This window comes from Labrus bergylta, chromosome 20, assembly GCF_963930695.1.
Source record: "Labrus bergylta chromosome 20, fLabBer1.1, whole genome shotgun sequence".
NCBI classification, from domain to species: domain Eukaryota; kingdom Metazoa; phylum Chordata; class Actinopteri; order Labriformes; family Labridae; genus Labrus; species Labrus bergylta.
Window position 1 is genome coordinate 22,756,727 of NC_089214.1, and position 25,032 is coordinate 22,781,758.

General features: G+C 42.5%; 3 protein-coding genes across 6 annotated transcripts; 1 reads left to right on the forward strand and 2 right to left on the reverse strand.

Annotated features, from left to right (window-relative positions):
• Positions 1–1,952: 1,952 nt before the first annotated feature.
• On the reverse strand, positions 1,953–5,866 carry pigm (phosphatidylinositol glycan anchor biosynthesis, class M). Its single transcript, XM_020645395.3, has 8 exons — positions 5,477–5,866; positions 4,558–4,731; positions 4,265–4,385; positions 3,923–4,178; positions 3,353–3,456; positions 3,033–3,187; positions 2,681–2,782; positions 1,953–2,172 (listed from the first exon to the last, which is right to left on the reverse strand). Exons 1-8 carry the CDS (start codon positions 5,645–5,647, stop codon positions 2,008–2,010), a joined length of 1,248 nt encoding a protein of 415 aa, XP_020501051.2. The 5' UTR covers positions 5,648–5,866; the 3' UTR covers positions 1,953–2,007.
• Positions 5,867–6,897: 1,031 nt separating this feature from the next.
• Positions 6,898–15,951, reverse strand: serpinb1l3 (serpin peptidase inhibitor, clade B (ovalbumin), member 1, like 3). Of its 3 annotated transcripts, XM_065948922.1 has the most exons (11): positions 15,793–15,937; positions 14,770–14,853; positions 14,241–14,422; positions 10,726–10,830; positions 9,708–9,848; positions 9,377–9,494; positions 8,560–8,702; positions 8,369–8,446; positions 8,097–8,186; positions 7,832–8,012; positions 6,898–7,748 (listed from the first exon to the last, which is right to left on the reverse strand). In XM_065948922.1, exons 2-11 carry the CDS (start codon positions 14,783–14,785, stop codon positions 7,522–7,524), a joined length of 1,281 nt encoding a protein of 426 aa, XP_065804994.1. In that variant the 5' UTR covers positions 14,786–14,853; positions 15,793–15,937; the 3' UTR covers positions 6,898–7,521. The 3 variants fall into 3 exon arrangements, with proteins under 3 accessions (XP_065804994.1, XP_065804995.1, XP_020501029.1); XM_065948923.1 differs by lacking the exon at positions 14,770–14,853 and having other exon boundaries at positions 15,793–15,951; XM_020645373.3 differs by lacking the exon at positions 10,726–10,830 and having other exon boundaries at positions 15,793–15,933.
• Positions 15,952–17,026: 1,075 nt separating this feature from the next.
• Positions 17,027–24,265, forward strand: zgc:56231 (uncharacterized protein LOC406257 homolog). 2 transcript variants are annotated; one of them, XM_020645371.3, is made up of 18 exons: positions 17,027–17,360; positions 17,532–17,627; positions 18,419–18,538; positions 18,647–18,785; positions 18,864–19,048; positions 19,170–19,260; positions 19,438–19,593; positions 19,700–19,811; positions 19,892–19,957; positions 20,209–20,355; positions 20,437–20,602; positions 20,676–20,855; positions 21,956–22,095; positions 22,183–22,348; positions 22,675–22,798; positions 22,975–23,045; positions 23,129–23,248; positions 23,921–24,265. In XM_020645371.3, the coding sequence occupies exons 1-18, from the start codon at positions 17,265–17,267 to the stop codon at positions 24,134–24,136; spliced, it is 2,391 nt and encodes a 796-aa protein (XP_020501027.1). In that variant the 5' UTR covers positions 17,027–17,264; the 3' UTR covers positions 24,137–24,265. The 2 variants fall into 2 exon arrangements, with proteins under 2 accessions (XP_020501027.1, XP_020501028.1); XM_020645372.3 differs by having other exon boundaries at positions 22,978–23,045.
• Positions 24,266–25,032: the final 767 nt, after the last annotated feature.

The window sequence follows — 25,032 nt, forward strand, 5'->3', positions numbered from 1 at the left end:
ATCCTATACCATGCAAGGTTGCGTGACCGTTCATACTCTTTGCTGCTCCACACACCATTTGGCCTAATTGGTCACACCCACTCTGTCTCTCTCTCTCTCTCTCTCTCACACACACACACACACACACACACATTAATACACACTCTCCATAGGCAGATGCATCAATGCATACATAGACACAACAATGTTGGCATCTCTTCTCCCCGTACCCCCCTGGTGACAATACTGAGGATCCTTGAGGGGATGTCAGACATGTATGCTCACACACACACGCATGAACATAAACACGCACCCTACTAAGCATATGGAAGACAGTCACGCAATCAACCGCCAGCCACCCCCACAAACACGCAATGCTAATGAACATGCAGGATTGTTCCCTTTATTTCACTTTGTCCATGTCTCTAAAAAAAAGTGCTTTAACCGAGAGTCTCTACAGGCTCAACCTCCACATGCAGCTCGTTATAAAGAAGCCTTAAGAAGAAAACAGACATTTAGGGGTTCCTGTGCTTAACTTTGTCAATGTTTTAATGCATTAATGAAAAAGTGTTGTTTGTTTTTAGTTTGTTATTGATGCATGAAATTTGTGCAGCACCTGAGTCTGAGACAAAGGGGAAAACAAAGTGTGTTGTATGTAGATAAACAGTTACTTTCCAGTTGACTGACCATCTCGTCTTCATTATAAATCTTTTCCATAATTGTTTGATTAATTTGAGCGATCATTGTAATAAATGTGAATATGTATCTCTATCTCTACAGATCGAACACAGATCTAAGAAAGATATTGGATGATTTATCATTATCGAATTTTCTCTCTTCCAAATATCGGTTTCGTCCCAAAATATTTCCTTCAGCTGTCCTATCTCTAACAGAGGCCCAAAATAACTGCTGATGTAGCAGTTTGTTGTTGTTAAAGAAGAAGATATCCTTTAAATAATCACGCTGACATCCATCAGATCATGGAGAGATAAGTATGATTACAGGCGATAACAAGTCAGTGCTCAGACAAAGATAGCAGCCGAGCTGTTGATTTCTAAACATTAAACTCTGAGGTTCATCTGTTCATGCGAGGCTCATAACACCGAGGTTCATGTTCATTAGCGAATCCCTGTAGCTGCACCTCTTTACCTCTGCTGCACCCTGAGTCTTTTAATTCTAGAACCAGACCTGATAATAAGTTAGAGTAATCATTTTTATTAGAGACACTCCAGACCTCCAGCGGGGCCACCTGCCCAGACTACTACATGCTGTACTGGGAACAAGAGAAGGCCTACGACGGACGGAGCGCTTTGAAACAGAAAAGAAAGTAGAAGAAGAGACGTTTAAGGTCTTTTATTTGTGGAGGATTTTATAAACAATCCGCTGAATGTGATGGTATTCAGTGTTAAAACAAAACTGTCTACCACAGGCCATTTTCCACAACGGTCTCTGAGTGCACCGCTGTGATTCATGAAGAAGAAATGTAGGACACAGCTGACCGTGACTCATACACGAACACACACGCGCACACACAAAATCATGTATGCTCGTTCACTCACACATGTACATACAGTCATATATAAATGTGTTACTCCTAAATATTGTGTTCCTCTAGTCTGTAACATGACTTAAAATATTCACACAGACAAACATGTTATTATTATTATTATTATACGGGCCAGCAAACACACCCGGAAGTGACCAAAGTGATCATTGTGATCATTGTGATCATGTGAGATTAGGAGAGTGGAGTCCGATTAGAGTCTCTGCCAGCGTGTTTGTACGAGGTGGACTGATTAATCTGTGAGGGGTTACACCAGGACAGATGTTTCAAACTGTACTTTATGAAGGGAAATGCTGCCACCTGCTGCTCAAAGCTTCACACTGCGACAGAACTCTATTCTCTCTCTCTTTCTATGCACTGTCCTGTCTCTACATTAAAAGGCATAAAAAAAGAACGAGGGAGACTGAGCTTTAACAAAATACAAACTTTATTGTCATACATCTTCAGTCCATCGTTACCTTTAGTCATTCGACCTTGGCTCTGTGCGTCTGCATTGGTTTGTAATGGACTACGATCTGGATCAGGATGAACGAGTTGATGATCAGGAAGATCAGTCCGGCAATCCAGATCCACAGGAACGTGTTAAAACCTTCAAACTCCAGGAAGTAGGCCGGACCCAACCAGATACCCTGAGAGGAGAGAGTAAATATCAAATCAGGGTCAGAACTCCCTGAGGAGGTGAGAGTGTTTATCAGAGTGTGTTTTTATCCTCTAGACTAAAAGGTTCTCAACTGATCCAGCCTCAGGACCCTCCTCCCCCTCCTCCCCCTCATGAGAAGTCGTGACCATAATGTCAGATTTATTTGATGAGAAGTCGTGCAGTTCGGCGCTCAGATGGAACAAAACAAACATGTTGGAAAAGCCCTTCATAGACTTTCTGCACTTTTGGGGTCCTGACCACCAAAGACCAAAGATATCAGGGGGGCGCAAGACTTAGTCTTCTTTGAGGTTAGCTTTTCTTGGAGACAGTCAGAGGGGCTCCGAGGTAACAAGGTTGGGAATCACTGCTTTAGTGTGGACAATGTTTATTATAAAGTTAAGGCAGCATCTTTAATGTTTACCACATTTTTCAGCAAGCTGAAAGTCTGAAGTCTGTGTTAGTGTAAGTGTTTGAAATATTTTTATCAACTGAATTACCTGTCCAGCAAACCAGAGGAGCAGCAGTCCCGCCCCCTGTTTGAGTGACAGGCTCAGGTGAGGGATGACCAGAGGGAGCAGACACAGGTACCACAGAAAGTACTACGGAAGGAGAAACAAACATTGCTGTTACAGGAAGTAAGTAAACCTTTCTTTATGTCGCACTTTGAAACACTCAGTTACAGAGTACTTCACAAACAAAAGTGATCAAACATAAGAAGAGAATGACTCACGATGTCAAACAAAGTTATGATCATGAAAACACTGATCGACAAAAACAAAAGATAGCTCTCATATTCTCCTGAACACTGAAGGACCGAACATTACCCGATCTCCGCTGAGACTCGTGTACCTGAGAAGTGCAGACTTTGTTGAAGGAGACAAAGATGGCGGTGTGCAGGAAGCAGCAGAAGGACAGGTCGGAGTGAAAGGCCCACGATGCAACCAACAGCAGGATGAGCTGAGGAAGAAACGCTGCCAGGCCGAGTAAAGGACTCCAACTGCTGTCTGCAAAATGAAAACAAAAGACAGAAGAGGTCAAGCAAGTTTAGAAACTGCACTCACTTACTCTCTTTTAATACACAACAAGCATGCTTTTAACTTTATTACAGATTTAATAGAGAAGCATTTTATCACTCGTCCTCGTTCATTTGTCCGCACGGAGGAGAATACCTGCAGTGAGGTAGAGCATGTAGAAATATGGAGAGAAGTTGTGTCTGATGTCTCTCCGGGTCAGATGGTACAGGTACGTCTCATAAAGGAACTCCCAACCATACCTGACGAGACAGGAGAGGAGTCACATTTCATCCACAGTTATTTAAAGTGTTTTCCTTCAGAGATAACGAAGAGAGGCTCATATAACTCTGATCCTGTATTTGATCATGTCTATAAACCCCTCTATTTCAGCCCTGCTCAGAAAAGGCTGTTTCTGTGTCTGTACCTTTAAATATGTAAATGAGCTGTGTCTGACCACGCCCCCTCTCTGGAAGGACTTGGGTGTACTCTGTCTTTCTCTCTCCAAGTCCTATTGTTTACGGTGAGAAGGCAGACTCAGAGGGCAGAACAAACACCTAGCTGTGGGAGTGTCACCCACCTGGGGGAGGGGCTACTGCCCTTTGTGATGTCATGAAGGGAAAATCATGACATGTCTGTTGTTTAGGGTATCAAACTACAGGCAAAAAACTAGCTGGGGATCTGCAATAGGTCACATGCTGCAGAGAATAGATCAGCGTTTCACCTCACATGTAAAAGAAGAGTCCCGTCAGCAAACAGAACACTCCTCCAGAAACACTCGCAAAGAAGAACAGCTCTCTGTTCAGGAAGCTTCCTATAAACTTGACGAGCCTCCTCAGCTTCCACGTGAACCCCTTTGCATGCTCCTCTGACGTGTCTGTTGGTTTGCGGAGCGTCAGAACAATAGGCAGAGCGTATGTGATGGGGTAGATCTTCATATGGACGGACAGACCATAAAGTACAGCTCCCCATGTCAGATGCCGGGCTAGAAGAAAAAGGATCAACCTGTGAGCAGAGCAGCCGAGTATGTACATGACATTAAAAGTAACTTAACAGAGAATGAAAACATACCTTCCATGCAGAGTAAAGTCCCCAGCACCAGAGCAGCCAGGATGGACTCTGCGTTTCCTCGGCTCGACACTCCCATCGGCAGAGGGTTGAGGAGCCAGAGAGCACAAACACGACACGCTGTCTGAACATAAATACATCAAAAACATAACTTAACCTGCTCTGAGCATTTCCAAGAAGACTCAAAAACTCTATACCTTTACCCTGGACGTGTAGTAAGGTTTCACTATAGTCCGCGATCACTTATAAACAAGGATTTCATTCAACACACAGATTAAATGTGTGAGGAAACAAACCTCGGAGCTCAGAGCTCTCAGACGGAGGATTGTGTAGATGAGCACACCGGACAGCACGTCACACACGATGAAGAGGAGCTTTCCAAACACCTCGCTCACATAGATGTTAGGAGTGAGCAGCCAGGCGAGGAGAGGAGTGTATCTGTAAGTCGATCTGTTGTACGGAGACTCACCCTGAGGGAAAATGTCCGACATTGACTTTAGATAGATAGATACATAGATAGATAGATAGATAGATAGATAGATACATAGATAGATAGATAGATACATAGATAGATAGATAGATAGATAGATACATAGATAGATAGATAGATAGATAGATACATAGATAGATAGATACATAGATAGATACATAGATAGATAGATACTTTATTGATCCTGAGGGAAATTCAAAGCAGCCCTCCGTCCCCTACATATATATTAACCTGAAAAAAGATTTAAAGAATACGTCTAGATGAATCAAACTTAAACTGTGCAATTAAAAATAGATTTATACATGAAATGTTCATAACCCGTGCAGGGATAAAAATAGATGTGACATTTAAACAAGAACCTTTAAACAGTTGAGGAAAAAATCTGTAATTAGACCTGAATATAAAAAAATAAAATAAAAAAGTGTTGACCTTCTGAAGTTGTGTTGTTTATATATGTACAGCAATGTTTAAAAAGAAGACAGTGCTAAATTATCAAAAAAAAAATTACAAAAAATATTGTATAAAATTGTTTAATTGTATAAAAAATGTATACAGCACAGAAAGGAAGAATAAAAATAAATGTAAAAAAATATGAAATGATATCAACGGTGCAAAAGTTGTGCTTTTCGTATTGTATGATATGAAAAGACATATAACAGCTTTACAAAACCCGTGACAGAATAAATAAACTTGTTGTTGTTGTTGTTGTTGTTGTTGTTGTTTACCTCCGTGATGAATCTCGCAGCACCAGTGAACACGTGGTAATCAACATCAGTGTATTGAACCTCCATGGTCCGGTCCTGGTAGTCTCCATAACAAACCAAAGCCAGTCTGATGGTGAAGGAAGCCGAGAAGAGGACGTGTTTGTCTGTCAGCACAGATATTAACCTCTCCATGTTTCACACCAGACAAGCAGGTACAACCGGAGCTAACTATGCTAACGACTAACTGCTACGACTCTGGGTGACGTCATCCAAACTGTCCGTTTCTCTCTGGTTTCATCGTGAAAACATTTCTGATAATAAACTGTCTAAATCATCTGATATCAAGCTATTTATCTTCCAATAACACTTCAAACATGACAACACGGAAGTAGTCCGGAAGCGTATATTTTTCTTCTTCTTCGTTTTTTCTGGCGTATTGCAATTCCCCATTTAAAGGTGCATACCGCCACCTGCTGTACCGGAGTATTCAGGAGCGATCCAGTTTTACAAGTCTGACCAGATTAATATAAAATAAAGTAATGAAAGAAAAGAGAAGATACATTTAGTAATTGAACCCTTTGTAACTATGCCTTCTGCAAAAGGTTCTGATGTTTATTTGAGACACCTTTAAGTAAATGTTTAATCTCCTTCAACATGTTAATTACATTGGTAGATAGATAGATAGATAGATATATAGATAGATAGATAGATACTTTATTGATCCCAAGGGAAATAAAAAAAAATGTATGGTATGAGACCTTCATAATTTTACTCAGAAACACCTTTTAGGGTTAATTTAAACATCTTTGGGGTGGCAGTGGCTCAGTCCTCATAGAGACTTGGGTTGGGAACCTGAGGGTCGCCAGCTCAAGGCCTGGTGCCGACCAAAGTATCAAAGTTGGTGTGATTTCTGGAGAGGTGCCAGGTCACTTCCAGAGTACTATTGACTCTTTATGCTCCTTATGTAACAGTCCCACAGTTCTCCATGAATGCATGTCCACAGGTTCTGTTTGAGCACGTGTGTATGAGTAGCATTTCTCTCAATAACCCCTCTGGGATTAATAAAGTATAACAAATAATGTACTGTATATCCTAGAAATGATGCACCATCTAAAAGAACTAATTAATTCAAAGTATAAAAAAGACAAGACACGTATGGAGTAATGCTTGAAGTATTTAAAGAAAGACTTGTGTGCAGCAGGTGAAGAGCAGCCTGAAATAAGAGGAGGCTTCTTCTCTATAGCATTAAATTGATTAGAGCCTTACAACAGAATGTTCATGTTAAACATTAACAGTTAAGCCATTGATAATGAGGACTTCTCAAAGACAGCCAGTTTAGTATTAACTCTTTATGATTGAATGGTCAAAGTACTCCTGATACCTGATATCACAGGAGACTGAAGCACACCTGAGAACATGGAAAGAATGTAAAGAACCAAACGTTTGCAAAGCACTCTTTTTATTTCACGTGTAATCTCATTACAGACTTCATGCCAGGTTAATAAGTTCTTTATAGCCTTCATTCATCAAATGCATAACGACAATCACTACATGCATCACTTTCTTTGCTTGATTATAACTTTGAAAATGTGATGTCATCACATTATTCTCTTTGGTTGACTTAAAAAAGGAGCTCTGGTGTTGCATGTTATGCAGAAAAGTTTACAATCTTCAAACCTTCATATGGTGTTAAAGTACAGTCGATGTAAAATACTTACTTTACTTCATGGTAGACATTATGATAAAGGCAGATTCTTTAGAAGAGAGTAACGTTTGAGAAAAGTGTTTAATGGTAATAAGACAGGGACTGCAGCAAAAAGGGCCAAACGTGCATTACAGGCATAAAGTCAACCAGATCTTTCAGAGGAGGTAAGGAGCAAAACAGAAACAGTGCAATGGTGTTCAAGAAGGCACAAGTGATGCAGAGCAGTAAAGAAATCCAACACCATAGTTTTAACTTGTGAAAAAAAAGGACGGGAGCTCAGACTGACCATCTGTAAACTCTGGAGAGATTCTCAACATTACTCTTGCAGACGTATTTGTTGAGAAAGAAAAAAGTGCAGCGTTCACTCCGGGGAGCAGTATCTTCCAGCGAAGAGGATGCTCATGGAGGGGTTGTGTCTGATGAAGAAGAGGAAGGGGTGGTCAGCGATGAAGGTTGAAGGACGCATGGCACAGCGCAGCATCAAGATGGCAGCGGTGGCTGCAGCCGCCTCCGTCCCCTCCTCATTCACCTCCACAAACGCCTTGTGCACGACCTTGGAAATGGCCAGGTCGTTTGCAGGAGACATGCCTGTCACAGGGGAGAGGGAGCATGTTGATTTTTCAAGCACATTGAATCTGATAATCTTCTTTGTTTAAAAATGTATTCTGTACCTGAGAAGTCACTCATGCCCATGTCAAAGGCGTCCACCATCCCCATGCTCATCAGGACGTTCTTCAGGTCATAACTCTCCTCCATCTTGAACCGAGGCAGCCCCACCATCACCTCCTGCACGTCCATCATGTCCGGACGAGTCCAGTCAACAAAGTTCTCGTACGTCAGCTCCTTCTCCAGCTGGACGTGGGAACAAAATCAAATGATCAGTTTGTGTTCGCTCTCGTGGGTTTCTTAATGTGCTCAGCTGTGCTTGGGTCCTACCTTCCCCAGGCCTGTTGTACCATTCTCCATATCATTGGGCAGGAAGAGGAGCATGCTGAGCTCCTTTCCTTTATAAGGCATCTCCAGGATCTGTTGGATAGAGGGTTTCAGACATCAATGCATCCATCAATCAATTATCTATAACACTTCCCATTCAGGGTCACGGAGGGGCTGGAGCTGATCCCAGCTGTCACATTCACATCTACGGGTAACTTAGAGTCACCAGTAAACCTAGCGAGCATGTCCTGTGGGTGGAAGCTGTAACAATTTACCTGACAGTTGCCTTCAGGGATGAAGGTCAAAGGAAACTTTGCTTTCTGGTGCATCATCTTCACTGTCTTGGTTTCATTCTGAAATCAACAAAAAACAAAAAATGATAAGAGGCGCTTTTTCTTGTTGCAGTGTCATCTAATAGTCAATGTATTTTTCTGACTTTAGTTTTGGACCATGTGATTGGCGTTACCTTGTTGAGTCTGAACTGAGCGTCCCGCGTGGAGCTCTCCTGAAACTTTTTGTCCCAGTTTCCCTTGAAGTAGATGGCGTTGACGAGAACCAGCCGGGTCATGGTGTCGACCACACCCTGAGCCAGCAAGTCCTTAATTTTACCTGAGAAGTAGACAGAGCTGTGAAGCTTTGTCACACAATAGAACGCACGTCTGAACAGGCAGGCTGTAACCTCATGGGTAAAGAGCGTTTCGATTAGCTTTGGGATAAAGATAGATCTCGAGTAAAAGAAAATACAGAAAGACTGACAGAGTCTTGCAGAATGTGGAGGAAATGTGGAGATTAGAAGGGTTAAAGGCCCCGTAAAATATAAAGTGTCAAGGCGTCACCAACGATAGCGCTCAATGTACACAGGCTTAAGTCCTCTAGTGCGGGTGGCCCGGGTTCGAATCCGACCAGTCTACCCCTCCCTGAGTTCTGACTCTCACTGTCCTATCTCTAAAATAAGGGCATAAAAAGCCCAAAGTAGTGTCAGTAAGCATCCTCAGGAGAAGACGGAGGCCTAAGCAGAAGCTTTGTTTGCATAGATCAATTTAAAGGAGGATAAACCTTTTCCTGTTGGGCTCATATTTTTATATATTTTGTATTTTAATGTCTGTTTTTTGCTTAATGATGTTTTTAACTCTGTGTTTTTAAAGCACTGTGAGTTGCTCTATGAGTAAACGTGCCCTGCCTCATTTGAAGCTTTTCGGGCTCTTTATTTTGATTGCATTTGATAAAAGACTAATCTGGTCTACAAACTAACTCATCAGTGTGTATTCATGTGTAGGATCTACCTTGTGTCTTGCTCTCCACCCAGCTGTTGATGTTGACTCTTGCAGCTTCAAAACCTCTGATGAAGTCCACAGGCTCCAGCTCTGCCTCGTAGTGCTTCTTTGTGCTGTTTAAGAAGTCCTGTTAGCACAAACAACCTGACACATTACTCACTCTTATTCACACACAATCATTTCTTTGACTTCAGTCACTGAAATCCATGGCTGAAACATATCTCCACAGTCTGTCCACCCGTCATCCATCACTCCTGAGCCCTGCTTCACTCCAGATTACTGGTATGTAAACGAACCACGCCTGCTCTACTTATTCACACACTGATACACACACACACACCTCAACAAACTGGTAGGACTGCTCCCCGTACAGCCTGTTGGCCACACTGAGGGCATACGGAGCGTCCGCCTTGTTGAGCTCGCTGAGCAGCAGGGCGAAGCTGGCGTGGACTTCATCCTGACACTCCTGAATTTTCAGACACTGCAGAGAAAGAAGAGAGCTGTTACATAACTACAAAGAGTAAAGAACCAGTGTTTAATAAACACTTTACTGGATTAGGCTGGTGGAAATCTGGGATGGGTATTTCAGTGTTTTTAAAGTTGGGCACAATTATTTTGCTCTTGTAGATTTCTTTTTAAATGCTTACAAAACTCTGAGATACATCCCTCCACCAATCATCCCTCCTACAGTCATCCTTCCACCAGTCATCCCTTCAGCAGTCATCCGTCCACCAATCGTCCCTCCAACAATCGTCCCTCCACCAGTCATCCCTCCACCAATCATCCCTTCACCATTGTTAGTTTCATGGTTTGGCGTAAAGGCCTCTCTCTCAGTAAGAACTCAAGACTTTCAGCTGGTGTGAATCCAAATCAGCAAGATGTTACCCATCAGTCACAAGGACGTCTGCTAAATGTGGTTATGTTTTATCAAAGAAAATAGGAAACAGAGGAATGTGTGTTTTTCTTGATATGTTGTGATATCAGAATATGAAACTTTCCACAGTTCGGTTTCACCACATTGTCGATTCCAGCTTCTGCTTTGAAGAGATAAAACAGGAAGAGGCCGCAAAGAGGAAAGCCAGAACTCTGTCCCTTCATAATATGTAATAACACAGATGTTTGAGCTGCTGGATTCACACTTAAAAAACCATGTCTGCATCTGTGCATTGATGTTTTCTCCCAAATGCATCTGAACGATCTGAACACAGCTGCGTATGGGAGCGAAGCAGGAAGAAAACAAGCATGAAAACTCTCCACAACCTATTTGATCTTCATCTCTAAGGTTCCCCTCACCAGATGATACCACTCAGGAAGTTAGCAAAACACCTCTCCGTTAGTTTATCTCTCCTGCACTCCACCTTCAGCAGGAACTTTGGCAGAATGGACTGGACCTGCTGCTGCATCTGCATCACCTGCTGCTCTGCTGCAGGCTGAGGCTTCTCTGCCTTGGTGAAGCAGAGGACCTGAGGGTGCAACATTCACCGGTAAGTCAGACTTTGTGCATCTGTTTGAGTTCTGGCGGTTATAAAAATCCTAACAGTGATGCTTAGAGTGTGGTTCCAATTTGTTCCACAAGGATGCGTAACCTCCAAGTGAGATAGCTATGATGTTCATGAGCGCTAGCTTAGCTCATCGCCACATTCATATATGTCTGTCATGGCTTGTCTCTAGCTCCCATGCTCTTTTGCTAGTTTTGTAAAGCTCCTGCATATCTCAAGTAACCGTGAGTTCATGAAGACTGTTCGTTTTCATATTTTGCACTTATATTCATGTAAAAAGTGTAGTGCTAACTCCGCTAGCTTCGCTGTTTCTCTATGGGATTTCCCATGTTATTTGTTAGCATAATGCTAAGCGAGGATTGATCTTTTATTCAGTTAAACTGGAAACCTGTTTGCAACTGTATTGCATTGATAAGAAGCTCTTAAGTAGCAGAACCGTTTTTTTTGTAGTTTTGAGAACTTTTGCATGTAATATAAGAAAGGCATAAGTTTATGTATTTTTCTGTGCATATTGTGTTGAAATATGGATGAAATCTTGTTTTTGAAGAAAGAAAAGAAAATGGAAATACAGTTTAAGTAAAACTGAAATACATAAACATATGTATAAAATTAAAGACTGGCAGAAGCGAAAAATAAAGCTAGTCCGAAAGCGTTCAACCGTTGGATGCTAACTTAGTGTCAGCGTGTTCTAGTGATCAACATATCCTGTTGTGCTCTGCACGTTATTTCGTCAAAGGGCGTGGCTATGGTGTGTATTCAAAGTTTGATGTGCATTTTGGCAACTTGCCAAAAAAGTAAATGCTTATATCTCTGCCATGCAGTGTTCAATCATATTAAAATTTCTCATACATGACACGGGACCCGCCCTGAACACATTCATAATTTACATTTTTTGATTAGTCACAGCGCCACCTGTTGACAACAGGAAGTTACTGCTTCTCAGTTAGCATTAGCCATTGCTACAAGGTAGCTCATTTCCCGCTCAGAATTGGTGGGGACCATTCAAACACCTTGGCCATACAACACTTTCAAGCTCAAACACCTACGTCCAACGCTCTCGCCATACAGATGCATCATTCGCCATCAAACAGGAAGTGGCTGTAACTCTCATATACTTTGTCTGATCTGCCTCAAATTACACAGATATGATCAGGGTTGGCCTCTGAATACACTGACATAACAAAAGTCAACTTTAACCATAGTGCCTCCAACTGCAAGGAATAAGTAAAACTCAATGCTCAATTTGCTCCATATTTCATAGCTATCATGACAGTGCCAGCCTGAACTGCTCTACGTCTGTTGTAATCTCCTCTTGTGAATTATTTACACAACGTCTTCTTATCTCATGCTCATGATGGATAGGCCGGGTCTTTGTAACATAGCAATGAGTAAGGTCTTTTTACCTGCTCTTTTGTAATGTTAAAAGACAATGAGTAAGGTCTTTTTACCTGCTCTTTTGTAATGTTAAAAGACAATGAGTAAGGTCTTTTTACCTGCTCTTTTGTAATGTTAAAAGACAATGAGTAAGGTCTTTTTACCTGCTCTTTTGTAATGTTAAAAGACAATGAGTAAGGTCTTTTTACCTGCTCTTTGTAACATAACAATGAGTAAGGTCTTTTACCTGCTCTTTTGTAATGTTAACAGACAAAGAGTAAGGTATTTTACCTGCTTTTTATAAAGTGTCTTGAGATAACACTTGTTATGAGTTGACGCTATACAAATAAAAATTGATTGATTGATTGATTGATTGATTGATTATCTCATGACTGGGATTCTTTCCTCAGAAACACGGTTGGTTGAAGATGAAGCTCTGCCTCGCCCAAACACTCACAGCGGCCTGACTGTACACAGGGTGTGGCTTCTCTTTAGGAATCCTTTAAAAAAGAAAAAATGACACTAAAGTTCTGCTTTTACAACCAGCTTACTTCCACCTACATTCAAACCCCCTCTGCAGAGTGAACAGTCTGCTCTCTAAAAAATGGGGGGAAGGAGGGGGGGGGGTGTCCATAGCAGCAGGCCCTCCCATTTATTAAGTCATTAATTTACCTTTTCTATCTCCACTGATCATATCCACTTTATCTACTAACATGCACGTTTCTGAAAGGTGTTATATTTCTCTGTAGAGTTTGAACATTTTCATGAAGTGTCAGCCGAAGTAAGTCAACCCAGACTTCTCTCTCTCCCCATCACAGTTTCCAGCTCCACCTGGGGGATTGCAAGGCCAGACCCCCGGATCTCCTCCCAGTTGGGGGTGTCCGATAAAAAACCTCCAAAGGGAGGGTGTCCAGATGGATACTAATCAGATGCCCAAACCACCTCAGCTGGCTCCTTTCGATGTGAAGGAGCGGTGGCTCTACTCTCTGACTTCGACCTCTGCTGTGTTTACGTTGCTGCGTAGAAGAAGTTTACACTCTGACTACAAAGTCATTATTGAATAACGTAGCCGAGAGTTGAAGAATATTTAACATGATTGCATGACAGACGGGTGGACACGTCTGCTGCTCCATAATGTGAACTGATGAGGTGTACACATTACCTACTGTACATCTTTATTGCCTTAGCACTTCCATGTTATGTCACGTTGCTATGGAAACACAACACAGAGCGCCCCCCCCCGTCAAACGGAGTCAGAGTCTGAACAGATCTTTGTCTTTGTTGCTGACGCTGAGAGGAAAAACTGGTGATTCATGCAGAGCGAGGCCTCTGCCCTTCCTCGCCCACCGCTCTGATTGTTCACTTTGTCACAGAGACGAGCGGACGGACTCATGACACAAGACATGCTTCACATTCCTGTGAAGTGAGTGGTCTTTGTTATTATTTCTCTTTAACTTCCTCTTCCCTTGGGCACCCATAGTTCACCCCCCCCCCCCCCCTTCCTACAGAGACGCACAACAACAACAACAACAACAACAACAACAACAACATGGCTGAAAGCATTAATGAAGAGTTCTTTCTCTTAAAGGCCCGGCCTCGTCAGTCGAACAAACTACAGTCTGTGTGAAGTTTGTTCAAACCAAGAAGCAACCTCCGTTGTTGAAAAATGAAGCTGTGCAAAATCCTGCAGTTCCTCGAGTGTCCACTAGAGGCTGGTTGCAGAAGCACAGGAAGTCACATACACACCCATTCTAAAAAGCCTGTTTTTACAGCAGAGATGTTTACTGTAATGGTATCATGGTGACCAGTCTGCAGAGTAGCTCAAATGACAGACAGACACAGAAGTTTTTGTTGACTCTTCCATTTTGATTTTTTAAAGAATAAGAGTGTGTGTGTGTGTGTGTGTGTGTGTGTGTGTGTGTGTGTGTGTGTGTGTGTGTGTGTGTGTGTGTGTGTGTGTGTGTGTGTGTGTGTGTGTGTGTGTGTGTGTGTGTGTTTACCTCCGACATCTGTGCAGCCGTGTTGGCTCTGGCCCCCAGCATCACCATGGCCAGAGCGGACGAGATGCTGAAAGGAGAGTAGAAGATATTTGCCGTCTTGTCGTTATCGCTCAGCGTCTTGAACAGAGCCAGAGAGAAGCTGGTGTTGGCCTTGGACAGTGGGCTCGGTGATGCCATCGTGTCTGCAAACAAGAGAGGACAGAGCAATAAAATAAAAATGACAAACTTAAAATAAAGCCTCATATCTTCTTCTGACTATTTCCTCCAAGGCCTGATTGTTTTCTCCTCACTCTCCACAGCGGCTCTCTTTCTTTCTGTGTGTCACTTCTGAAATCTATACGGAGTAGTGTTGTCATGATACCAGAATTTCAAACTTGCAGAGGAAACCGTATCGATTCCACGACGATAAAAGTAGAAGTCTTGGCACCAAATATTGGGCAATGTTTCAGAAACTTTGCCAAAGGGTATTTTTTAAAATAATAGATGGAAATCTAATTCTGCCATGCGGAAAAGACGACCCTTACTATACCTGCCACGGCCGACATTCAAGCAGCCAGATTCTAAATGTATTTCCTGTAGTCTGAAGACAAGACCGATCTCGAGAACTCCAACACTACATGAAAATATAAATACATCAACATAAAAGATGATTAAAGGGAAACACTGCTCATAGATTATTATCCCAAAATACTTTTTTCTGCTACATTATTTTTATCTATGTAATATTTCTGTTTAGTACAATTTACAGTTTTATCACAGTCACATTTGTTACACAGATTGCAAACTATATTATTTAATCTAGCCTTGATATCCGATTATTCCTAATTTAAGGAAAACTTTTTAAAAACACAAGATAATTCAGCCACGGTAAAAAAAACATTAACCCTGACAGGTTTTAAATCTATCTGAGGATCCTCGTGCCAATAACCACAAACAAAATATAGTTATTTCACACATAAATTAATTCCTGCTAATAGATTTATTATTTGTAAACAGGTGAGACGTATTACTGTCAGTAATAACTGAGTAATAAAGAGGTTGTTTGGGTGTTAAGATTTCTTTTAAAGCAGCTGCAGGTCTTCTAAGCTAATACAAACATAAATATCAGGACAAGAAATCTAACATAAGAAAGTAAAATACAGCTCATGTATTAACATTTTAAAATGCTTTTGCTGCTGTTATCTATCTGGGCAGTCAGACTTAGTGTTACAGTCATTACCAAAGTTTATTCCCTGAGTATGAAACTTTTCCTGTGCCAAACTCCTCTGAACATTTAGTTCATTTACATTTTAAACGTCTTCCTCACACTAATAAAAACTTCTCGAGCAGGATTAATTGTATTTTTATTTTTAAATCATTTGTTCACATATTCTTATTTTAACTGAGCCTGTCAGTAAAACTGAGAAGTCATGTCAACCTGTTTAAAGGCCGATCACACTGTTCACCTTTAGCACTACACTGTTGAACCTGTCAGGTAAATAAAGGTGTTGTTCAGGTCTACAAACTGAATCATTAAAGATCACTGCGCCGTCACGGAGGGGATCAAACTTACCGTCAGAGAGTTTCTCTTGAGCTGTGAGAGAGTTCAGGATGATTTCCTTCACAGGAAGATTTCTGTGTGAACCATCTGTTTTATAATTTACAAACAGACACACCCTGAAGATCTGTCAGAACCAATCTGTCAGGTCAGAACTACTTCCGCATCCTCATATTTCTTTCTACGGGAGCCGAACGGGGACAATAAGCCTTTACTCGCGGTTTTGTACGAAAAGCGGCTAAAATAATGAACAATTAGCAGATGGACTGTAAATATAAAGATTATACGACATGAATTAGCACTTCTTCTCTTAATTATTAAATATATGTTACTTTATTTAGTTTTTATCATTATGAAATTATTCAGAAATTAATTTCTGACTTTGCATTTCGTGTGATGAACATTAAAATCGTTTGCAAGATGTGTTGATTAAATGTATCGTCCAATGACCTAACAGTTGTGTACTATGATGTACTTTTTTTGTGAGATTTTTTTTTTGGGGGGCTTTTTGTGCCTTAATTTAGAGACAGGACAGTGGATAGAGACAGGGGAAAGAGAGAGAGAGAGAGAGAGAGAGAGAGAGAGAGAGAGGAATTACATGCGGGAAACTCGGTGCTGAATCATTGAGTGCTTTATGGACTATAGTTATTTGATTTTGAAGGTGATTCTGTGTTGGAGTGTTTTGAGGACCGGAGTGATATGATCACATTTTCTTGTTTGGGTCAGGACTCTGGCTGCTGAATTTTGAATAAACTGAAGTCTTCCTACAGATTGTTTGGATAACCCAGCATAAAGAGTGTTACAGTAATCTAAACTGGTTGAGATGAATGCATGGACTCATTTCTCTGTTGGACATATGGATGGCAGAGCTAAGGTCAGAATCCAAAATAATGCCAAGCTTTCTGGCCTGCTCACTGTATGTGTGTAATATGAACAAACTTGAGTCCCCATCTTTGGTGCTGACCCCAGGTAGCCTTTCTATTTGCGCCTCAGCCCCTTTCTGATTATTTAAATTTAAGAAAAACGGCCATTTTGGCTCCGTTTTGAAGCTCCTGTGAAAATGAGAAGCTTTGTAAGCACAGATTTTGTCGTAGCTTTAAGTGACCCAGGAAGACAAATCTCAGGACTTTTTTAGCCTTCAGTTTCAGAAGTTTTGTCTTTATATGAATAAAACAGAAAAGTTGATACCGCTCAGAGTGAATTAAACATGTTTTGATGTTTGACTTTGTACCTAGGCTTGTGAAGTGACTGAGGCTGCTCATGTTCATCTGCTTGACATCACACCTGCTTCCAATTACACCTGATGACTAGCTCTCTTTTGGTTTCAGTTTGGCAACACCAGCAGACCCACATGCTGCTGAAATAACTCCTTTTACAGACAGAACATCCCCGTGGACTCTCTTTCAAAGAGTCAGACGCTGTGACATCTTCATTGGAGCATAAAGTCAATCAGTGCATGGACTAACAAGAACACTTTGGAGCTCAAGATGAGTGAAGTTTTTGATCTGACTCATGAAGAAGGAGACCACATGCAGCCTGTGGACAAGGACCGTGATCATCCTGTCAGCACCTCATCCCAACAGGTTACGTGATTTCATCCAATTATTTTATTTTGTACTTAAACATTTGAGTCAAATAAATCCTGATTGTGAGGAAAGGTCGCTTGTTTAGATGTTTGTGGCCATGCAGTGAACCTTTTGAAAACACACTGAGATGTGAATTTGTGGTCTGATTGTTGTTCTTTTTGTTTGTAGGTTGAAGCTCCAGGTGTTGCAGAGCAGCAGACGATGAGAGTGTACCTCAGAGTCCGGCCTTTCTCCAGAGAGGAGCTCGCTGACAACGAGGATCAGGTACAGAGCTGGATATACATTCAGAGTCCATGCTCACACAGGTCACCATGTGGTGGACACTGAAGCTTCAGTGTTTATCCAGCTCTGCATGGGTCTGTAAACCTTTCTGTGTTCTAACCTCTCTCCATTTTTCAAAAGCATCTCCAATATTGATCCTAGTTTGAGCACGTTTCTGCTCGTGGAGCTTATTAGAAACATGCAGAGGCTTTTTAGGTCGGGTACAATCACTTCTATCTGAACCACTTCTCTTGCCTGCTTCCATCACTGCAACACCTGTTGACCTGATAACTGCTCTCATATCTGACAAACTGAGGGGCGTCCAACACAAAAGTTAGGAGGACATACTGGCTGCTGCATTGTTGTCAGAGAAGCCAGCACTTCAACATAGCATGTTGAAGTGCTGTTGTTGAGCAGAAACACGGTTGGTTGAAGATGAAGCTCTGCCTTGCCCAAACACTCACAGCGGCCTGACTGTACACAGGGTGTGGCTTCTCTTTAGGAATCCTTTAAAAAATAAAAAAAGTCTCTAAAGTTCTGCTTTTACAACCAGCTTACTTCCACCTAAATTCAAACCCCCTCTGCAGAGTGAACAGTCTGCTCTGCTTTCACTAAAGACTCCCTAAATCTAAAGTCTTAAAACTGTCTCCCTTCTCTTGTCCAAACAAATCCAGACCATTCAAGGCCAGAATCTTAGAAGGTTAATGTCTGATCATATAGTAAGCTCACTTTTTCACTTCTTACCCCTGAGCTCCTTAACCCGTAATAAAGATCCATAACCTTTGCTCTCCCAGGGTTGTGTGGCGATTGAAAGCAGCCAGACGGTGACCCTGAATGCACCTAAAGGTTCTGCCACCATGAAGAGCAGTGAGAGAGGCATCGGCATGTCCATCCACAAATTCTCCTTCTCACAGGTGTGTGTCATCTGAAACCACAGCACAGTTCACCTGCAGGAGCACGTTTATCTGTTAACGCTGATGCACCTGTCCTCTCTGACCCAACATCTTTCTGTCTGAGTTCAGATTTTTGGTCCAGAGACGACTCAGTCTGAGCTGTTCGAGGACACGGTCAAAGCTCAAATGTCTGATTTCTTGGACGGGGAGAACGCTCTGATATTCAGCTATGGAGTCACCAATGCTGGGAAGACGTTCACAATCCAAGGTAAAGATGCAAACGACAACAACGATAACAAGTCCTGCACAGTTCTCCTGCAAGTCCTTGTGCTGTTAAATGTTTCAGGAAGACCTAAAGAGCCGGGGATCCTCCCTCGGGTGTTGGATGCCACCTTTCAGCACATCGGAGGCCGTCAGTATGAGGGGATGGACCTGAAACCTTACCTCAGGAACGATGCTCAATACCTGGATCCTGACCAAGTCAAACAGGAGAGATATTCTAAAGCAGCCATTTTTGTTTCACTGAAAGAGGTGAGTTAACTTAATGTCCAATGTTTATTCAGGTTTTGCAAAAAAAAAAACAGAAGAAGCTGGTAACTTAAATGCAACTGAAATGTGATGATGTAACGTGCAGATTTCTTTGCTCCTCCAGGATTGTGATCCTCTCAGAGCCAGCAGTGGATCAGAGTCTTTGTCCTACTCCAGCTCGGCTCTCTCCTCCTCTTTATACTGCGATGAAGCCGGTAGTCCTCATTCAAATCACACACTGCTATGTTATTGTCTTGCATTTTAAAACTGTTTTAAAGTAATTCTGACAGAAAAGTGTTAAAAAGGCGACACTGCATGATATCAGCCGTCTTTGTTTCCCTCTGTCCTCATTTCATTCTGTCTCCTTTTGGTGTCTGTAAATAACTCAACAGAAACAGACAGCAGTCAGTTTGCACTGTGGGTTGCATTCTTTGAGATCTACAACGAGTGTGTGTACGACCTGCTTCAACCTTCACTCTGCTCCAAATCTAAGAAACGAGCTTCTCTGAGAGTGTGTGACGACGGGGCTGGGAATGCTTACGTTAAAGGTGAGAGGGGTTTTTCAGTTGACTGCAACAATCTCTGTGTCGCTAAAGGCTTAAAATTCAGTTTAAAAAACAATGCATGACAGATTCTTAAAAACACTTTCTTCAGATCTAAGGTGGATAAACATCCAGACTCTGGGAGAAGCCAGCAGACTGCTTCAGTTTGGAAACAGGAACAGAAGTGCAGCAGCCACTAAGATGAACCAGTCGTCCAGCAGAAGGCAAACTCTCGCTCCATCACACTTTAACTTTCAATCTTTACATTTGACTGTTTTTAAACTGACACCAGCTTCACTCACAGCCACAGCATATTCACCATGAAGTTACTGAAGATCGATGACTGCAGCACAGTAAGAAGGATCTCAGAGTGAGTTCATGTTGTTTATATTTTACCTGTGTGCAGTTAACGCATAGTAATACAGTGTTCTGCATTTTAGTCATTTGTCTGTTTATTCTTACAAGCTAACAGCATGTCAGTGATGAAGACATGATGGGAGGTGATGTAACGTTGTTGGTACTTGACTGTCCGGTCCAGTATCGGAGCTCTGGTAGATGCAGCGTCATGAGAGGAGCTCCATTACAGAAATGAATCCTTCTAAATCACATTTTGTTTCTTAGGTTTTCTCTGTGTGACCTGGCCGGCTCAGAAAGATGCAACAAAACCAAAACGTTCGGGGAGAGACTGAAGGAGGCGGGAAACATCAACAACTCTCTGCTCATTCTGGGGAAGTGCATCAACGCTCTCCGTAACAACCAGACCGACAGGTAGGCCTACAGGTGGTCAGGTGTTTGTAACCAGCTGCAAATCTTCTTATAACCCTCGTGTTCATCTGTGTTTGTGGTCAGGATGAAGAGCAGCTACATTCCTTTCAGAGAGAGTAAACTCACAAAGCTCTTCCAGGCTGTCTTCTGCGGTAAAGGGCGAGCATCGATGATCGTCAACATTAACCAGTGTGCCTCTACGTACGACGAGACTCTGCATGTGATGAAGTTCTCCGCTGTGGCCAAACGGGTCAGTCAGAGTCGTTGAATAATGTTTGAAAAGAAGCGGCATCACATTCTGATCCCACCTGTGCTGTCTGTAGGTGGTCCAGGTCATTACAGACAAACACCTGGAATCTCTGGCTCCGTGTTTGGTCGGCCGCGATGGGAAACCTCTGGTGAGGAACGGGTCGATTGACAGCCAGGCCCTGGAGAGCTACCTGTCTGAGGATGAGCTGCTGGATGAGGAAGACGAGGCTGACATGTCTCTGCTGCCTCAGCATGTAAAACATTTTACAAAAACAAGTCACACACAAGACATTTCTTACTCATTTTCTCAGTTGTAATATTTTAGATATTCCTAAATGTACCCTTCTGCAGTCCCTGCCCTTTTTCCTCTGTGCTGCCAAGAGCTAAACTAGCTTTAGCCAGTGAGCTAAAAAATAAAATAAGATAACCATGCTAAACACCAGAGGCCGGTTCCACCCACAGGACGTTATGTTCACCTCCCCACTGAAGTGGAGTCAGCTGTGATTATAACTCATTTCCCCCAGACCTCCAGAGAGATGTAACAGCATATCCTAGCAATGCATTCTGATAGGCATCCATAGTAAGCCTGGGAGTAGTTGGTGCAACTGACTTATAATCATTTTTGTGTTTTTCTATGCCTTTTTTTATTTAGACAGTTTATAGATTCAGAAATCAGAGAGAGAGTAGGAGCCACAGGTCGGATTCAAACCCCAGCCATCCGCTTGGAGGACTTCAGCCTCTGTGCATGGGGTGCACACGCTTAACCACTAGGCTACCGCCGCCCCAGAATTCTGAGCGTCTAGCTCAAAGAACTGCTGCGTTCAATTTAGGCTTTCCAGGTTTATTATTTCCATTATCGCTACCACAGCAACAAAAATGAAAGTCCTACAGGCACCACATTTGGGTAATTTCTTGTTTTTAATTAGCAAAACTTGCAGGCAGGGGCGCGCTGGTGGCGCAACGGTTAGGGTGCGCGTCCCATGTATTGAGACTCTCGTCTCGAGCGGTAGGCCCGGGTTCGCTTCCACCCATGGCCCCTTTCCGCATTTCATTCCCCACTCTCTCTCCCTGGTTTCCAACTCTATCCACTGTCCTCTCTCTGCATTAAAGGCACGAAAAGCCCAAAAAATTAATCTTTAAAAAAAAAAACTTGCAGGCAAACTCCTGCACACTGGCTACATTGCACAAATATGTTAGCCATGTTTCTATACTGAAACGTTGGCAACGTATTTGTGCAATTTAGACACTGTCCCCTCTATTTCTCTGGCAGCATCTTTTGGTTAAAGACACAAAATAAATCTTAAATTGCATTTTTTTTAAATGTAACTCCTGTAAATATTTGATTCTCTCCCAGGAGATCGTGAGTATGATTGAGAATCTGCGATCAAAACTGCTGGTAGAGCGAAGGAGAAATCTGGTTCAGGAAATGGAGATCCGTAAAGAAATGGGAGACGCCATGTTGCAGCAGATCATGGAGAGCGAGGAACTCCGCACGTAGGTTAAGTTTCTTTGTGAAAGTTTGATGAGTAATGCAGAACTCTGGAATTCATGCCCACAGCTGCCTCTGTGTTCAATGTTCAGTCGGCAGATAGAGGAGCTGAAGGAGAGCTACCAGGAAAAGCTGGAGAACACGTTTGAGATGTACAAAGATGCAATCAAAGAGCACGCCTACCAGAGCGCCATGAACAACCTGGAAGACGACTACGTGCCGCTCGACGAGTTCGTCGCTGAGCAGGAGAAAGTGGAGGTTTGTCATTTGAACAGTCGTCAGACACTTCAACGGGTGAGAAATATTTGAAGCTAAAGTACAAGACATGTCCAGCAGGGGGCGACTCCACTGGTACTGAAGTCTGATCAAATGTTTCTACTTGTCAGCTGATTTATTCCCTTGGTAAAGATTGTTTTGAATTGTCTTCTTCAACACAGCATGATGTTCATTCAGTAAATGATGCTCCTGTTTAAAGTCAGAGAGCAGAAAGAGGGGGAGGAGTTTCTTATATACAGCCTACTGCAGGGCCTGATCAGCTCTGTCCTGTCCTGAAACTAAAACTTCCATTTGCACGAACTATGCAGGCCCTTAAGCGTAAAGTGTCGGAGCTGGAGAGTTTAACATCCAGCAGCAGAGGAGGAGCATGTTCAGTTCAAACAGCCGACCAGTCGAGCCAAACTCCACCTCAGAAAGCTACGGACTCAGCAGGTCAGCGGGTGTTGTTTTTAGGTAGTTTGAGGTGCATTGTAGTGAGCTCTGTATTTGTTTTCCTATTTATTTTGACATGTTTATGGATGATTGTCTGTCCTTTTTTTCCCCCACAATGATCTCACTAACTGACGGCTTTCATTGTGAACTTTACTCGGCTCACTCCGTCCTGACAGCAGACGATCGATGCAACCGGCTCTACAGAGAGAAATGTGCCATCGAGAGGATGTGCGAGGATAAACAACAGGTAACAAGGACAAATTTAAAATTCAGTATCCAGTCATGGTTGTGTCATCACATTCTGAGTTTTCTCTTTCATGTTTGTTTCAGTTGATCCTGTCCCTGGAGAGACGGCTGATGGAGCTCAGCGACACGCTGCAGAAGGTCAGAGACGGTTTCCTGGAGAAGTCCACTGATCTGGAGGTTCTGCTGAGGAAGGCTGACGATCAGGTGAGGAAGAGATTATCCAGAACTTTCCAATCACAGAATTTTTCACACATGAACAAACCTCCTGGAAGTTGCCCAGAAATGTTCATGGTGAGCCACAAACGGCTGAATGTTTCATTCAGACTTTTTCCTCCTTTTGAATATTTCTGAGAAGTCGTAATGAGCGGATGTTTGAACTGAAGGGGTGCAACAGTTAGTCGATCTCTCGTTGGTTACGTTATCACAGGGTTTTAAGGATCTAAGATGCTGAGGACTGAGCCGCCTCACATCCTGACTATCTCTGCTGAGAGTTGAGTTTGAAGAACAGTGAAAACAAAGTGTAGCATGTTGGCTTCTGAAGTCTGGTAGGATTGCACCCTCAACTTTGAAAAGAAAAGGATCACCTGCTAGATTTGTAAAGCGGGCGTTGCTTGTCATGGGAGCGCATCAGTAATAATGTTGGTAATATAACATGAGCACTTGTAGAGAAAGTATGTTGGACGTCTCTTTTTAAAATCCTCTTTGACGTTCATCTTAACGGTCCAATGTTGCCCCCTGCTGTTTCATCGAGGAAAACCTTTCCATGTGAGAGGCAGCTGGAAGAGCAAAGATTTCAGAGGCAGGCTGTAGAATTGTTCAGGACGAGCTTTAATACTCAGCTGTTTGACGGGATACTGGTCTTTCTTTCCGATTCAGAGCAAATCTTTGGAGGACGTCCTGCGGCAAAACCTTGAGAAGGACAGGGAGATTGTCTCTCTGAAGGCAGACCTCACCAAGCTCTCCCAGACGTCTCCTGTGCAGCCAAAAACCAAACGTGGCCTGCTCGCCAACATCCGGGAGGCGGTGACTTCTCCGCGGAGGACGACCTCCGGCCGAACGCTCAGGAAGACGGCCAGGACTCCACATGTGTGAAAACACGACTCGCAGTCGATTTCAGGCACCGTGAAATGAGAGAGGCATGCGTGACTCTTAATTAATTTTATTCAGAGTTTTTAAATGTTTTGTGTTTTCTTTTAATAAAATTAGAATCTTTGAAACTTTTGTCCACCGCTTTGAGATCATTTCTTGGCGACCACATGTGATGTGATACCGATATATCGGGCAATATCTTTTAGATCTGTAGAGAGAGAGAGAGAGATATAAATATTTATTGAGTTGATCCCTCAGTTATCAAACACTTGTGGAAAAGATATATTATGAAGACAAGATGGTCACTCAGCTGGCAAGTAACTGCGCATGTAAGTGCCTCACCGCTCCACACTCTGGAGAGTGATGACTGTTGTAATCCATACAGCGCCCTCTGCTGGTGAAAGAGAACTACCAGTGTCATACAATGAAACTCAAATTAAATGCTATGTCACTGGTGAATAAATCAAGTAATATCAGTGCATATCTGAGATAAAATTAGCTGATAGCCACAGTCACTTGAAATGCTAATATCGGTTGGCAGATTAATCGGTCGGGTTGGAAAAAAGATAACTAAATGAAAAACCTCATCTTCAGAGCAGTAACTCTGCTGCCAAGTGTGTCCTGTTTTTATCACTGGAGATGAGCAGCTGTTTCTGGTATCAGAATATACATCTTCCTCTGTAAAGGGTTATCTCTCAAGGATTGTCTCTGTAAATGTGTCACACTCAACCTTCTAGGAACAAAAACAAGAATTGCTGTCCACCGCTTTGGGGTCATTTATTGGCCACCACACGCTCTGATATTGTTCCTTTTCTCGTGCGGTGATTTTTCCACATATAGAAGCCCTGTTGTTCACCGCTATAGAAATGTCACGCCAGGGAATTCATGCTGGAAACTCA